The 17,755-nt window shown below is 44.8% G+C and overlaps 1 protein-coding gene across 9 annotated transcripts in view; it reads left to right on the forward strand.

The window, feature by feature from the left end:
• The window catches only part of LOC124004047 (dedicator of cytokinesis protein 3-like), a 465,878-nt gene that overhangs the window by 238,906 nt on the left and 209,217 nt on the right, over nt 1-17,755 (forward strand). For all 9 annotated transcript variants that reach the window (XM_046312789.1, XM_046312790.1, XM_046312794.1 and 6 more), the window contains exon 6: nt 12,231-12,379. In XM_046312789.1, the coding sequence (XP_046168745.1) occupies nt 12,231-12,379 (149 nt within the window). The remainder of the gene's footprint in view (nt 1-12,230; nt 12,380-17,755) is intronic.

Here is a 17,755-nt window from a genome sequence, read left to right on the forward strand (position 1 = left end):
CCTCAGGAGGGTGAAGAAATGCGGCATGTATCAGAATGGCCTCACAGTTGTCGTGTCTACAGCTATTCTGGATTAAGTGATATGACGTGCTATTGGGGTGGCAGGGTAGCCAAGAGGTTAGAGTGTAGAGGTGGCAGGGTAGCATAGTGGTTAGAGTGTAGAGGTGGCAGGGTAGCCAAGAGGTTAGAGTGTAGAGGGGGCAGGGTAGCATAGTGGTTAGAGTGTAGAGGTGGCAGGGTAGCCAAGAGGTTAGAGTGTAGGGGAGGCATGGTAGCCTAGAGGTTAGAGTGTAGAGGCGGCAGGGTAGCCTAGAGGTTAGAGTGTAGAGGTGGCAGGGTAGCCTAGAGGTTAGAGTGTAGAGGCGGCAGGGTAGCCAAGAGGTTAGAGTGTAGAGGCGGCAGGGTAGCCTAGAGATTAGAGGTAGAGGCCAGGGTAGCCAAGAGGTTAGAGTAGAGGCGGCAGGGTAGCCAAGAGGTTAGAGGTAGAGGTGGCAGGGTAGCCTAGAGGTTAGAGTGTAGAGGTGGCAGGGAGGCCTAGTGGTTAGAGGGTAGAGGCGGCAGGGTAGCCTAGAGGTTAGAGTGTAGGGGCGGCAGGGTAGCCTAGAGGTTAGAGTGTAGAGGTGGCAGGGTAGCCAAGAGGTTAGAGTGTAGGGGCGGCAGGGTAGCCAAGAGGTTAGAGTGTAGAGGCGGCAGGGTAGCCTAGAGGTTAGAGTGTAGGGGCGGCAGGGTAGCCTAGAGGTTAGAGTGTAGAGGTGGCAGGGTAGCCAAGAGGTTAGAGTGTAGGGGTGGCAGGGTAGCCTAGAGGTTAGAGTGTAGAGGTGGCAGTGTAGCCAAGAGGTTAGAGTGTAGAGGTGGCAGGGTAGCCAAGAGGTTAGAGTGTAGGGGTGGCAGGGTAGCCTAGTGGTTAGAGTGTAGAGGTTGCAGGGTAGTCTAGAGGTTAGAGTGTTGGGCTAGTAACCGAAAGGTTGCAAGTTTAAATCCCCTCGCTGACAAGGTACAAATCTGTTGTTCTGCCACTGAACAGGGCAGTTAACCCACTGTTCCTCGGCCGCCATTGAAAATAAGAATTTGTTCTTAACTGACTTGCCTAGTTAAATAAAGGTAAAATAAAAAAAATATTCTATGAATTCCTTTCTCTGTAATTAATATTACCTGATTGAGCTAATCATGTAAATGTAATTAACTAGAAAGTCGGGGCACCACAAAATTATATTTATAGAGCTGTTATCTTCCGAATAAACACTTAAAGACCTAGTAATATTTTACATCAATAGCAGTCAATATTAATCGTCACCTTATTTCAGTCTCAGTGCAAGTTGTAAATTCTTGATTATCTTCATGAACCCTGGCTAACAATTTGAATCAGCAATGCAAGATTGGGTTTAATTATTTATTTACTAAATACCTAACTAATCACACAGAATTACATATACACAGAATTAATCATACATTGATTACAAATTATGCCATAAAGGAAAACATCCCTAGCGCCGGAACAGATATGACAGCTGGTTACACAAAGAAAAGTTTGGGTTTGTGTGAAAGAGCGAGAAGACTTGAGGAACAAAGCGAGAAGCAATGTCTCTATCGGGCCGTAGGCAGCTACTCTATCGTAAATACAGTATCTTATGCATTCTAAATTACCGCCCATTTGGAAAAGGAAAATGCAATAAATATTTACTCTGAGCTGCACTTCAATAGGTTGGTGGTAGATGGAAGGCCGTGCTGCTCAACAGAGTCATTTGTCCTTTGAAGAGTGTCTCTGGTGGTGAACGGGAAACGTTGTAGTGTTGTCGTTGTGTGTTAGATAGAATACTCTGTCCGTCCTTGCCTAGCCCACGTTTACAGCGGCCGCTGCTAACTCAACGGCTAGGAGGTATCACTTCTGTAGTGAATAATAGTTCAAAGTTCATACCATTCGCAACCAAAGCTCACGCTGAGGTTGGCTTCGTTCTGTAGTTATTATCTGAATCTTTCTGACATGAGATCGCCATCCTAATGTACCCGGAACAGGAGTTTACATTTTCATCAAGGCTTTATATAGTGGAGGGAGAAGGGTGTGTCTTCATAGTTATATAGCCCATGTCTCTTCACAGGGGCGGGCCACTGATTGAGCAGAGCCATAACCTTATGAAAACCCAAATCTCTCTTTTGGAAGCTGAAATTACATTTAATCTTTTCAACAAAAATTTTACAGTTAAACATTTGAATTGCACAATAATTCCATGAGAATCTGATAACTGTAATGTGTAGACTTTCCCAGATACAGTTTAGGTCGTACTGTCATCAGTCATAATGTCTCAGATGACAACCGAACTGACATCATATTCATTAAGTACCGACGCATATTTTCCACTGGTTCTATTACCGAAATATGGTTCCTTTCATTCCACTTGTTTGATGTTCCCAGACTCTCTGTTTAACAAAGGCTCTTCAAGAGTCCCTCAGTAGAGTCAAGAGAGAGAGGGGAGAAAGGTATTTATGGGGGGGGTCATAAACCTTACCCACAGGCCAACGTCATGACACAGTGTTCTACAGGAACACCATCGAGACCATCGAGTGTCGGGCTTGCATCATGGCCTGGTAAGGCAACTACACCGCCACTCAGTGGTGGTTCTAGCTTGTATAACATCCTGGGCGAAACATTCTGCACTAACTGTCATTTTTATTCAGAAATTTGGAACGACACAAATAAATAATCATAACATTTAAAACTATTAAATATATACGAAAATAAGAATCATATATATTAAAAAGAAGTTACAAAGACGAATAGAAACAAATTTGTGTTGATTTGGCACTCAAGCATCAAAACATTACCCATCCCCCAACACTGTCAACCAGGAGTCAAGACTACATTACCCATCCCCCAACACTGTCAACCAAGAGTCAAGACTACATTACCCATCCCCCAACACTGTCAACCAAGAGTCAAGACTACACTACCCATCCCCCAACACTGTCAACAAAGAGTCAAGACTACACTACCCATCCCCCCCAACACTGTCAACAAAGAGTCAAGACTACACTACCCATCCCCCCCAACACTGTCAACTAAGAGTCAAGAACACTACCCATCCCCCAACACTGTCAACCAAGAGTCAAGACTACACTACCCATCCCCCAACACTGTCAACTAAGAGTCAAGACTACATTACCCATCCCCCCCAACACTGTCAACAAAGAGTCATGACTAAACTAATTCACCTTGGTGGTGTGCAGACTGGTTTTATATTATTCTTAACCATTTCGCACAAACCAGAAGAAAATGCTATAATATGTCTGTGAAACTATATATTCACATTATTATGAATAAATTGTGGTTTATTTGGTAGAATTTTGTAGTGTGACTGATTTTACCAATTACATTAGTACTTTACAAAAGTTAGAGGTGCGCTATTTGATAGATTCCCCCTCTCCCCCTACCTCGGCCTTCCAGTGGGGAGACCTGAGGTCATCCTACCCCGTCCCCTACCTCGGCCTTCCAGTGGGGAGACCTGAGGTCATCCTACCCCGGCCCCTACCTCGGCCTTCCAGTGGGGAGACCTGAGGTCAACCTACCCCGCCCCCCTACCTCGGCCTTCCAGTGGGGAGGCCTGAGGTCATCCAACCCCACCCCCTACCTCGGGCTTCCAGTGGGGAGACCTGAGGTCAACCTACCCCCGCCCCCCTACCTCGGCCTTCCAGTGGGGAGACCTGAGGTCATCCTACCCCTATCTCCCCTACCTCGGGCTTCCAGTGGGGAGACCTGAGGTCATCCTACCCCATCCCCTACCTCGGGCTTCCAGTGGGGAGACCTGAGGTCATCCTACCCCGTCCCATACCTCGGGCTTCCAGCGGGGAGACCTGAGGTCATCCTACCCCACCCCCTACCTCGGGCTTCCAGTGGGGAGACCTGAGGTCATCCTACCCCGACCTCTACCTCGGGCTTCCAGTGGGGAGACCTGAGGTCATCCTACCCCGACCCTTACCTCGGGCTTCCAGTGGGGAGACCTGAGGTCATCCTACCCCGACCTCTACCTCGGGCTTCCAGTGGGGAGACCTGAGGTCATCCTACCCCGCCCATCTCGTACTTCTGAGTGGGAGACCGTCCCAGGCAGTAGCCTGCCTAGCTCTAGGATCAGGGCGCCCACTCCGACAAGGTTAATTGACCCCACAGTCCCACACGGTGACATGATATCATTGACGTGACGTGCAAATGAACGATAGACAACTGATGGTGCAAATTTCACTCTACTCTGTGATTACATCTGCGATTTATGCATGTTACTACTACACTCATCTAATCTAATAACTGTGATTACTCAAAGTCTCACTGTTAACAGCTTATAGTTGATTATCTTCAGCGACTTCAGTAACTATCTAACTTCATCATGGATGGTCTTCCTGTCTAGCTCCATGGAAGATCTTCCTGTCTAGCTCCATGGATGGTCTTCCTGTCTAGCTCCATGGATGGTCTTCCTGTCTAGCTCCATGGATGGTCTTCCTGTCTAGCTCCATGGATGGTCTTCCTGTCTAGCTCCATGGATGGTCCTCCTGTCTAGCTCCATGGATGGTCTTCCTGTCTAGCTCCATGGATGGTCGTCCTGTCTAGCTCCATGGATGGTCTTCCTGTCTAGCTCCATCATAGTTGGTCCTCCTGTCTACCTCCATGGATGGTCCTCCTGTCTAGCTCCATGGATGGTCCTCCTGTCTAGCTCCATGGATGGTCCTCCTGTCTACCTCCACAATGAATGGTCCTCCTGTCTACCTTCACAATGAATGGTCCTCCTGTCTAGATCCATAATGAATGGTCCTCCTGTCTAGATCCACAATGAATGGTCCTCCTGTCTAGATCCATAATGAATGGTCCTCCTGTCTACCTCCACAATGAATGGTCCTCCTGTCTACCTTCACAATGAATGGTCCTCCTGTCTACCTCCACAATGAATGGTCCTCCTGTCTACCTTCACAATGAATGGTCCTCCTGTCTACCTTCACAATGAATGGTCCTCCTGTCTAGATCCACAATGAATGGTCCTCCTGTCTACCTTCACAATGAATGGTCCTCCTGTCTAGATCCACAATGAATGGTCCTCCTGTCTACCTTCACAATGAATGGTCCTCCTGTCTAGATCCACAATGAATGGTCCTCCTGTCTACCTCCACAATGAATGGTCCCCCTGTCTAGATCCATAATGGATTTTCAACTAGGATTGTTATCAAAACCAACTATCAACTATTCTGTCTTTGGATCAAACTGGTAAAAGAGAGAAGCTTTTATGTCTATGACACCAAGGGGTAACAATTACCCTGTTGGTATATTATTTAATTATAGTCAAATATAGTTATCAGCACTCTCTGGCTAGGGTCTCTCATCTCATCACCCATCAAATTGCTTTTGTCTTCATTATTCACCTTTGGTGTGTGTGACGTGAATACCTTTGTGTGTGTATGTGGATGTGTTTAACTACTAAGAATAGTAAACAAACAAAAATTGGACCAACTGGGCATATTTTGTTAGTCCCCACGAGATCAAATGCTATATAGGGGGTTTAGGGTTAAGGTTATAGTTAGTTGTTAGGGTTAGGAGCTAGGGTTAGGAGCTAGGGATAGTTTTAGAGTTAGGGTTAGGAGTTAGGGTTAGTTTTAGGGTTAGGAGCTAGGGTTAGGAGCTAGGGATAGTTTTAGAGTTAGGGTTAGGAGTTAGGGTTAGTTTTAGGGTTAGGAGCTAGGGTTGGTTTTAGGGTTAGGGAGCTAGGGTTAGTTTTAAGGTTAGGGAGCTAGGGTTAGTTTTAAGGTTAGGGAGCTAGGGTTAGTTTTAAGGTTAGGAGCTAGGGTTAGTTTTAGGGTTAGGGGCTAGGGTTGGTTTTAGGGTTAGGAGCTAGGGTTGGTTTTAGGGTTAGGAGCTAGGGTTAGTTTTAGGGTTAGGGGCTAGGGTTGGTTTTAGGGTTAGGAGCTAGGGTTGGTTTTGGGGTTAGGGGTTAGGGTTGGTTTTGGGGTTAGGGGTTAGGGTTGGTTTTGGGGTTAGGGTTAGGAGCTAGGGTTGATTTTAGGGTCAGGAGCTAGGGTTAGTTTTAAGGTTAGGGTTAGGAGCTATGGTTAGTTTTAGGGTTGGGGTAGAAGCTAGGGTTAGGAGCTAGGGTTAGGAGCTAGGGTTAGGAGCTATGGCTAGTTTTAGAGTTAGGATTAGGAGCTAGGGTTAGGAGTTAGGGTTGGTTTTAGGGTTAGGAGCTTGGGTTAGTTTAAGGGTTAGGAGCTAGGGTTAGGAGCTAGGGTTCGTTTTAGGGTTAGGAGTTAGGGTTAGTTTTAGGGTTAGGAGTTAGGGTTAGTTTTATGGTTAGGGAGCTAGGGTTAGTTTTAAGGTTAGGAGCTAGGGTTAGGAGCTAGGGTTAGTTTTAAGGTTAGGGAGCTAGGGTTGGTTTTAGGGTTAGGGAGCTAGGGTTAGTTTTAAGGTTAGGAGTTAGGGGTTAGGGAAAACAGGATTTTGAATGGGACTGAATTGTGTGTCCTCACAAGGTTAGCTGTACACGATTCTGTGTGTGTGTGCCTGCACGTTAGACTGCTTGCCTATGTGTATGGTGTGCTCACCTAGATTCCTTTATAAGTGTGATAAGCCCAGGTGGCGTGCTGTAACTGTGATATGATGTGTGGTTCCTGCCAAGTCCTTATCACTAACCCTGCCAGATGGGCTCTGGTCCAGGACACTAGCATTAAAACAGCTGGCCCCCTATTTCCTATTGGTCATATGGGCTCTGGTCAAAGGGAGAGGGAAACAGGGATATCTAGTCAGTTGTACAGCTGAGTGCATTCAACTGAAATGTGTCTTTTGCATTTATCCCAACCCCTCTGAATAGTGCACTATGTGTAGTGAATAGGGTGCCATAAGGCTCTGGTCTAAAGTAGTGAATAGGGTGCCATAAGGCTCTGGTCTAAAGTAGTGAATAGGGTGCCATAAGGCTCTGGTCTAAAGTAGTGAATAGGGTGCCATAATGCTCTGGTCTAAAGTAGTGAATAGGGTGCCATAAGGCTCTGGTCTAAAGTAGTGAATAGGGTGCCATAAGGCTCTGGTCTAAAGTAGTGAATAGGGTGCCATAAGGCTCTGGTCTAAAGTAGTGAATAGGTTGCCATAAGGCTCTGGTCTAAAGTAGTGAATAGGGTGCCATAATGCTCTGGTCTAAAGTAGTGAATAGGGTGCCATAATGCTCTGGTCTAAAGTAGTGAATAGGGTGCCATAATGCTCTGGTCTAAAGTAGTGCACTATGTAGTGAATAGGGTGCCATAAGGCTCTGGTCTAAAGTAGTGAATAGGGTGCCATAAGGCATTGGTCTAAAGTACTGCACTATGTAGGGAATAGGGTGCCAGTCCTGGTCTGAAGTACTGCACTATGCAGGGAATAGGGTGCCATTTGAGTGGTGTGGCTGTTGAACAAGTTGAGGAGACTAAATTACTTGGCGTTACCTCAGATTGTAAACTGTCATGATAAAACATATAGATTCAATGGTTGTAAAGATGAGGAGAGGTCTGTCCTTAATAAAGAGATACTCTGCTTTTTTGACTCCACAAAGCAAGTCCTGCAGCCTCTAGTTTTATCTTATCTTGATTACATTTACATTACATTTAAGTCATTTAGCAGACGCTCTTATCCAGAGCGACTTACAAATTGGTGCATTCACCTTATGACATCCAGTAGAACACTCACTTTACAATAGTGCATCTAAATCTTAAAGGGGGGGGGGTGAGAGGGATTACTTATCCTATCCTAGGTATTCCTTAAAGAGGTGGGGTTTCAGGTGTCTCCGGAAGGTGGTGATTGACTCCGCTGTCCTGGCGTCGTGAGGGAGTTTGTTCCACCATTGGGGGGCCAGAGCAGCGAACAGTTTTGACTGGGCTGAGCGGGAACTGCACTTCCCCAGTCGTAGGGAGGCGAGCAGGCCAGAGGTGGATGAACGCAGTGCCCCTGTTTGGGTGTAGGGCCCGATCAGAGCCTGGAGGTACTGAGGTGCCGTTCCCCTCACAGCTCCGTAGGCAAGCACCATGGTCTTGTAGCGGATGCGAGCTTCAACTGGAAGCCAGTGGAGAGAGCGGAGGAGCGGGGTGACGTGAGAGAACTTGGGAAGGTTGAACACCAGACGGGCTGCGGCGTTCTGGATGAGCTGCAGGGGCTTAATGGCACAGGCAGGGAGCCCAGCCAACAGCGAGTTGCAGCAATCCAGACGGGAGATGACAAGTGCCTGGATTAGGACCTGCGCCGCTTCCTGTGTGAGGCAGGGTCGTACTCTGCGGATGTTGCAGAGCATGAACCCACAGGAACGGGCCACCGCCTTGATGTTAGTTGAGAACGACAGGGTGTTGTCCAGGATCACGCCAAGGTTCTTAGCGCTCTGGGAGGAGGACACAATGGAGTTGTCAACCGTGATGGCGAGATCATGGAATGGGCAGTCCTTCCCCGGGAGGAAGAGCAGCTCCGTCCTGCCGAGGCTCAGCCTGAGGTGGCAATCCGTCATCCACACTGATATGTCTGCCAGACATGCAGAGATGCGATTCGCCACCTGGTCATCAGAAGGAGGAAAGGAGAAGACCAATCGTGTGTCGTCTGCATAGCAATGATAGGAGAGACCATGTGAGGTCATGACAGAGCCAAGCGACCTGGTGTACTGATTACTGTCCAGCCGTGTGGTTGAGGGCTACAAGGAAACACATAGTTCAGCTGCAGCTGGCCCAGAACAGAGCTGCACATCTTGCTCTTAATTATAATTAGAGGACTGATATTAATACTGTGCTGCCAGTCTCTCTTGGCTAAGAGTTGAAGAGAGACTGACTGCATCACTGCTTCTTTTTATAAGAAACATTAATGTGTTGAACATCCCAAATTGTTTGCATAGTCAACTTACACACAGCTCTGACACACACACTTATCCCACCAGACATGCCACCAGGGGTCTTTTCACCGTCCCCAAATCCAGAACAAATTCAAGAAAGCGTACAGTATTATATAGAGCCATTATTGCATGGAACTTCCTTCCATCTCATTCTGATCAAATGAACAGCAAACCTGGTTTCAAAAAACAGATGAAGCAACACCTCACGGCACAACGCCTCTCCCCTATTGGACCTAGATAGTGTGTGTGTGTTGATATGGAGGCTACTGTACCTAGATAGTGTGTGTGTGTTGATATGTAGGCTATTGTACCTAGATAGTGAGTATGCATTGATATGTAGGCTACTGGACCCAGATAGTGTGTATGCATTGATATGTAGGCTACGTGTGACTTTAAAAAATGTATGTTGTTCTGTCCTTGAGCTGTTGTCTATTAATGTTCTGTATTGTGTTTCATGTTCTGTGTTCTGTGTTCTGCGTTCTGTGATCTGTGTTCTGTGTTCTGTGTGGACCCCAGGAAGAGTAGCTGCTGCTTTGGCAACAGCTAATAGGGATCCTAATAAAATACCAGCAATAGCAAAATACCGTTTGTGACGCCTCTGGGTGTAACGGCGTTCGTCTGTTGAAAGAAGAGAGTCGGACCAAAATGCAGCGTGTAGGTTACTCATGACTTTAATGAAATAAATCGCGGTACATTAAATAACTGAATACTAAATACAAAAACAACAGAACGGAACGTGAAACTAATTACAGCCTATCTGGTGACTACTACACAGAGACAGGAACAAACACCCACGAAATACAAAAGCGAACTCAGGCTACCTAAATACGGTTCCCAATCAGAGACAACGATAAGCACCTGACTCTAATTGAGAATCGCCTCAGGCAGCCAAGCCTATACAACACCCCTAATCAGCCGCGATCCCAAATAATACAAACCCCAATACGAAACACAACATATATACCCATGTCACACCCTGGCCTACCCAAACATATAACAAAAAACAAAAAATACAATGACCAAGGCGTGACATTGGTCCAGGACATCAGACCTATAACCTTCATACTGACAATAACTCAATGGACTTCATACATTCTGGAGGAACTGGGCCTTTCAGGAAAATGAGCTTATATTTCTGTCCGTGTTTTGTTCTAATAATAGACAGAGGTAGAAGATGACTTCACACACCTTCAACATAGTGTTTTGTTCTAATAATAGACAGAGGTAGAAGATGACTTCACACACCTTCAACATAGTGTTTTGTTCTAATAATAGACAGAGGTAGAAGATGACTTCACACACCTTCAACATAGTGTTTTGTTCTAATAATAGACAGAGGTAGAAGATGACTTCACACACCTTCAACATAGTGTTTTGTTCTAATAATAGACAGAGGTAGAAGATGACTTCACACCTTCAACATAGTGTTTTGTTCTAATAATAGACAGAGGTAGAAGATGACTTCACACCTTCAACATAGTGTTTTGTTCTAATAATAGACAGAGGTAGAAGATGACTTCACACACCTTCAACATAGTGTTTTGTTCTAATAATAGACAGAGGTAGAAGATGACTTCACACCTTCAACATAGTTTTTTTCCCCAGATGTATCTGACTGCCTGCTAACGGAACTCACATCTAAACTCACATAGGCCGTTTCATAGAAACTCATAATGTAGGCCAGGAATTCTGCCTCCTGACTGATTACTGACTAATGCAAGTTAGCCAGACCTGCTATCTCCTAACTGACTGACTGACTGATGCTGGTTGATGCAGCTTAGCCAGACCTGCTATCTCCTGACTCACTGACTGATGCTGGTTGATGCTGGTTGATGCAGGTTAGTCAGACCTGCTATCTCCTGACTGACTGACTGATGCTGGTTGATGCAGGTTAGTCAGACCTGCTGTCTCCTGACTGACTGACTGATGCTGGTTGATGCAGGTTAGTCAGACCTGCTGTCTCCTGACTGACTGACTGATGCTGGTTGATGCAGGTTAGTCAGACCTGCTGTCTCCTGACTGACTGACTGATGCTGGTTGACGCAGGTTAGTCAGACCTGCTGTCTCCTGACTGACTGACTGATGCTGGTTGATGCAGGTTAGTCAGACCTGCTATCTCCTGACTGACTGACTGATGCTGGTTGACGCAGGTTAGCCAGGCCTGCTATCTCCTGACTGACTGATGCTGGTTGACGCAGGTTAGTCAGACCTGCTATCTCCTGACTGACTGACTGACTGATGCTGGTTGATGCAGGTTAGAAGGCAATTGTGTTTCTAAATGAGTGTTGAAGTACTTTTAGTGTTTCTGTTTTTATTTATTTGTTTCTCTATCTCTCTCTCTCTCTCTCTCTCTCTCTCTCTCTCTCTCTCTCTCTCTCTCTCTCTCTCGCTCTCTCTCTCTCTCTCTCTCTCTCTCTCTCTCTCTCTCTCTCTCTCTCTCTCTCTCTCTCTCTCTCTCTCTCTCTCTCCTCTCTCTCTCTCGCTCTTCTCTCTCTCTCTCCCCTCTCTTCTCGCTCTCTCTCTCTCTCTCTCTCTCTGTCTCTCTCCTCTCTCTCCCTCCTCTCTCTCTCTCTCGCTCTTCTCTCTCTCTCTCTCTCTCTCTCTCTCTCTCTCTCTCTCTCTCTCTCTCTCTCTGTCTCTCTCTCTCTCTCTCTCTCTCTCTCTCTCTCTCTCTCTCTCTTCTCTCTCTCTCTCTCTCTCTCTCTCTCTCTCTCTCTCTCTCTCTCTCTCTCTCTCTCTCTCTCTCTCTCTCTCTCTCTTCTCTCTCTCTCTCCCTCTCTCTCTCTCTCTCTCTCTCTCTCTCTCTCTCTCTCTCTCTCTCTCTCTCCTCTCTCTCTCTCTCTCTCTCTCTCTCTCTCTCTCTCTGTCTCTCTCTCTCTCTCTCTCTCCTCTCTCTCTCTCTCTCTCTCTCTCTCTCTCTCTCTCTCTCTCTCTCTCTCTCTCTCTCTCTCTCTCTCTCTCTCTCTCTCTCTCTCTCTCTCTCTCTCTCTCTCTCTCTCTCTCTCTCTCTCTCTCTCCTCTCTCTCCCCTCCTCTCTCTCTCTCCTCTGTCCTCTGTCCTCTGTCCTCTCTCTCTCTCTCTCTCTGTCTCTCTCCTCTCTCTCTCTCCTCTCTCTCTCTCTCTCTCTCTCTCTCTCTCTCTCTCTATCTCTCTCTCTCTCTCTCTCTCTCTCTCTTCTCTCTCTCTCTCTTCTCTCATCTATCTCTCTTCTCTCTCCTCTCTCTTCTCACTCTCTTCTCTCTCTCTCTTCTCGCCTCTCATCTCTCTCTCTTCTCTCTCTTTTCACTCTCTTCTCTCTCTCTCTCCTCTCTTTCTCTCTTCTCTCTCTCTTGCCTCTCTCTCTCTCTCTTCTCTCTCGCCTCTCCTATAGAAACACAAGGTGGACTTGTTCTACAAGTTGCGTCACGTGATGAATGAGCTGTTTGACCTTCGGAGACAGATGCTGTCTGGTCACCTGACCCAGGATCAGTTCAGAGATGTCAAGAAACACATCACAGTCCGCCTGGACTGGGGCAACGAGTGAGTTCACTTACAGTAATGTACCCTTCTGTTATACTGTCGTGACTGTAGGTAATACTGTAGGTAATACTGTAGTGACTGTAGGTAATACTGTCGTGACTGTAGGTAATACTGTAGTGACTGTAGGTAATACTGTAGTGACTGTATGTAATACTGTAGTGACTGTATGTAATACTGTATGTAATACTGTAGAGACTGTAGGTAATACTGTAAGTAATACTGTATTGACTGTAGGTAATACTGTAGGTAATACTGTAGTGACTGTAGTTAATACTGTAGGTAATACTGTAGGTAATACTGTAGGTAATACTGTAGTGACTGTAGGTAATACTGTAGGTAATGCTGTAGGTAATACTGTAGTGACTGTAGGTAATACTGTAGAGACTGTAGGTAATACTGTAGGTAATACTGTAGAGACTGTAGGTAATACTGTAGGTAATACTGTATTGACTGTAGGTAATACTGTAGGTAATACTGTAGAGACTGTAGGTAATACTGTAGGTAATACTGTATTGACTGTAGGTAATACTGTAGGTAATACTGTAGAGACTGTAGGTAATACTGTAGTGACGGTAGGTAATATTGTAGGTAATACTGTAGAGACTGTAGGTAATACTGTAGGTAATACTGTAGAGACTGTAGGTAATACTGTAGTGACTGTAGGTAATACTGTAGTGACTGTAGGTAATACTGTAGAGACTGTAGGTAATACTGTAGTGACTGTAGGTAATACTGTAGAGACTGTAGGTAATACTGTAGGTAATACTGTAGGTAATACTGTAGTGACTGTAGGTTATACTGTAGGTAATACTGTAGTGACTGTAGGTAATACTGTAGGTAATACTGTAGTGACTGTAGGTAATACTGTAGGTAATACTGTAGTGACTGTAGGTAATACTGTAGGTAATACTGTAGGTAATAATGTAGTGACTGTAGGTTATACTGTAGGTAATACTGTAGGTAATACTGTAGTGACTGTAGGTAATACTGTAGTGACTGTAGGTAATACTGTAGGTAATACTGTAGGTAATACTGTAGAGACTGTAGGTAATACTGTAGTGACGGTAGGTAATATTGTAGGTAATACTGTAGAGACTGTAGGTAATACTGTAGGTAATACTGTAGAGACTGTAGGTAATACTGTAGGTAATACTGTAGTGACTGTAGGTAATACTGTCGTGACTGTAGGTAATACTGTAGGTAATACTGTAGTGACTGTAGGTAATACTGTAGAGACTGTAGGTAATACTGTAGGTAATACTGTAGTGACTGTAGGTAATACTGTAGTGACTGTAGGTAATAATGTAGTTACTGTAGAGACTGTATGTCACACTACAACAAAGGGACTGTAGTAGGTAATACTGTATTGACTGTAGGTAATACTGTAGGTAATACTGTAGTTACTGTCGTGACTGTAGGTAATACTGTAGGTAACACTGTAGGTAATACTGTAGTGACTGTAGGTAATACTGTAGGAAATACTGTAGTGACTGTTGGTAATACTGTAGTTAATACTGTAGGTAATACTGTATTGACTGTAGGTAATACTGTAGGTAATACTGTAGTTACTGTCGTGACTGTAGGTAATACTGTAGGTAACACTGTAGGTAATACTGTATTGACTGTAGGTAATACTGTAGGTAATACTGTAGGTAATACTGTAGGTAATACTGTAGGAAATACTGTAGGTAATACTGTAGGAAATACTGTAGGTAATACTGTAGGTAATACTGTAGAGACTGTAGGTAATACTGTAGTGACGGTAGGTAATATTGTAGGTAATACTGTAGAGACTGTAGGTAATACTGTAGTTAATACTGTAGTGACTATGTCACACTACAACACAGTGACTGGGGTGGAGTGTCTAATGAGTGTGTCAGGTTAGCACACAGACACAAACACACACACACACACACACACACACACACACACACACACACACACACACACACACACACACACACACACACACACACACACACACACACACACACACACACACACACACACACACACACACACACACACACACACGAGGTAATGTCAACAGCCAGCCTGCCACTCATTATTGGTCTTGGCTGGGGAAATCTCCATAAGCCTCTTTCGTATCCTCACAGACAAAACGCTGTTAAAGTCATGTTTACTACGAAAATCCCCTGGCTTATCTGTCTGGTTTCTCACAAAAGAAAGGCCCCTATTTGTAATTTGTCAGCACACTTTGAAAACTTATAACAGCAGACATCTATTGCAATGCTCTCAATAACTATTTATTTACAAGATAATTACACGATTGGATGTAAACAGTGCTTTCAGTTAATTAATTTAGAAAATAAATATTTGTAAGGGTACATCAGTTTCAGTAGACGACCGTGCCATACATACCCTGATTGGAGATAAGTAACGGACAACAAAACTTCTACTGCTACGCACAGCTATTTTCACTCACTGTCACGTCCTGACCATAGTTCCTTTTTTATGTCTCTGTTTTAGTATGGTCAGGGCGTGAGTTGGGGTGGGCATTCTATGTTTTGTAGTCTAGGTTTTGTATTTCTATGTGTTTGGCCTGGTATGGTTCCCAATCAGAGGCAGCTGGTAATCGTTGTCTCTGATTGAGAACCATACTTAGGCAGCCTGTTTTCCCACTATGGATTGTGGGTAGTTATTTTCTGTTTTGTGTGTTTTGCACCTGACGGAGCTGTTTCGGTTGTTTATGTTGTTCCTTGTTGTATTTAGTGTTCAGTTTATTAAAATAATGATGAACACTTACCCACGCTGCATCTTGGTCCTCACCTTCTTCCAGCAACCGTCGTTACACTCACATCTACGGTAGCTGTAGTTAAATAGTTAAACATACAGTGTCAGTCGAAAGTTTGGACACACCTACTCATTCAAGAGTTTTTCTTAATTTTTTAAAACTATTTTCTACATTGTAAAATAATAGTGAAGACATCAAAACTATGAAATAACACATATGGAATCATATAGTAACCAAAAAACTGTTTAATAAATCAAAATATATTTTATATTCTTCAAAGTAGCTACCATTTGCCTTGATTCCAGCTTTGCACACTCTTGGCATTCTCTCAACAAACTTCACCTGGAATGCTTCTCCAACAGTCTTGAAGGAGTTCCCACATATGCTGAGCACTTGTTGGCTGCTTTTCCTTCACTCTGCGGTCCAACTCATCCCAAACCATCTCAAATGGGTTGAGGTCGGAGGATTGTGGAGGCCAGGTCATCTGATGCAGCACTCCATCACTCTCCTTCTTAGTAAAATAGCCCTTACACAGCCTGGAGGTGTGTTGGGTCATTGTCCTGCTGAAAAACAAATGATAGTCCCACTAAGACCAAACTAGAAGGGATGGTGTGCAGAATGCTGTGGTAACCATGCTGGTTAAGTGTGCCTTGAGTTCTAAATAAATCACTGACAGTGTTACCAGCAAAGCACCATCACACCTCCTCCTCCATGCTTCATGGTGGGAACCACACATGCGGAGATCATCCGTTCCCCTACTATGTGTCTCACAACGACACACATTTGGACTCATCAGACCAAAGGACAGATTTCCACCTGTCTAATGTACATTGATCGTGTTTCTTGGCCCAAGCAAGTCTCTTCTTATTATTGGTGTCCTTTAGTAGTGGTTTCTTTGCAGCAATTCGACCATGAAGGCCTGATTCACACAGTCTCCTCTGGACAGTTGATGTTGAGATGTGTCTGTTACTTTAACCCGGTGAAGCATTTCTTTGAGCTGCAATCTGAGGCTGGTAACTCTAATGAACGTATCCTCTGCAGCAGAGGTAACTCTGGGTCTTCCTTTCCTGTGGCGGTCCTCATGAGACAAAGTTTCCTCATAGCGATTGACTGACCTTCATTTCTCTTTGCTTATTTGAGCTGTTCTTGCCATACTATGGACTGGGTTTTTCACCAAATAGGGCTATCTTCTGTATACCACCTCTACCTTATCACAACACAACTGATTGGCTCAAACTTTTATCAAGGCACACCTGTTGATAATTGAAATGCAGAAACCCAGCCTAAAACCCCAAACAGCAAGCAATGCAGGTGTAGAAGCACTGTGGCTAGGAAAAGCCCCCTAGAAAAGCCCAAACCTAGGAAGAAACCTAGAGAGGAACCAGGCTATGTTTATTTATTTTTTTATTTTTTTATTTCACCTTTATTTAACCAGGTAGGCTAGTTGAGAACAAGTTCTCATTTGCAACTGCGACCTGGCCAAGATAAAGCATAGCAGTGTGAACAGACAACACAGAGTTACACATGGAGTAAACAATTAACAAGTCAATAACACAGTAGGAAAAAAAGGGGAGTCTATATACATTGTGTGCAAAAGGCATGAGGAGGTAGGCGAATAATTAACATAATTTAACACTGGAGTGATAAATGATCAGATGGTCATGTACAGGTAGAGATATCGGTGTGCAAAAGAGCAGCCAGGCCTCTTCTGGCTGTGCCGGGTGGAGATTATAACAGAACATGGCCAAGATGTTCAAATGTTCATAAATGGCCAGCATGGTCCAATAATAATAAGGCAGAACATTTGAAACTGGAGCAGCAGCACAGTCAGGTGGACTGGGGACAGCAAGGAGTCATCATGTCAGGTAGTCCTGGGGCACGGTCCTAGGGCTCAGTTCCTCCGAGAGAGAGAAAGGAAGAGAGAAGGGGAGAATAAGAGAACGCACACTTAGATTCACACAGGACACCAAATAGGACAGGAGAAGTACTCCAGATATAACAAACTGACCCTAGCCCCCCGACACATAAACTACTGCAGCAGAAATACTGGAGGCTGAGACAGGAGGGGTCAGGAGACACTGTGGCCCCATCCGAGGACACCCCTGGACAGGGCCAAACAGGAAGGATATAACCCCACCCACTTTGCCAAAGCACAGCCCCCACACCACTCATGAAGCTGGTCATACTGTTATCATATACAGGGCGGCAGGGTAGCCTAGTGATACTAACATTGGACTAGTAAGTTCAAACCCCCGAGCTGACAAGGTACAAATCTGTCGTTCTGCCCCTGAACAGGCAGTTAACCCACTGTTCCCAGGCCGTCATTGAAAATAAGAATTTGTTCTGAACTGAAATGCCTAGTTAAATAAAGGTAAAATACAAATATAGCAGATGTGACATTGTGTTGTTCACTGTACCAATGTTCTGAATGTAAATAAACTGGACAGTTATGAACATTGTCACAAAGTAGCATAACATGTTCTCTCTCTGTCTCTCTCTCTCTCTCTCTCTCTCTCTCTCTCTCTCTCTCTCTCTCTCTCTCTCTCTCTCTCTCTCTCTCTCTCTCTCTCTCTCTCCTTCTCTCCCTCTCCTACTCTCTCTCTCCCTCTCTCTCCCTCTCT

Source organism: Oncorhynchus gorbuscha, linkage group LG18 (assembly GCF_021184085.1).
Source record: "Oncorhynchus gorbuscha isolate QuinsamMale2020 ecotype Even-year linkage group LG18, OgorEven_v1.0, whole genome shotgun sequence".
Classification (NCBI taxonomy): Eukaryota; Metazoa; Chordata; class Actinopteri; order Salmoniformes; family Salmonidae; genus Oncorhynchus; species Oncorhynchus gorbuscha.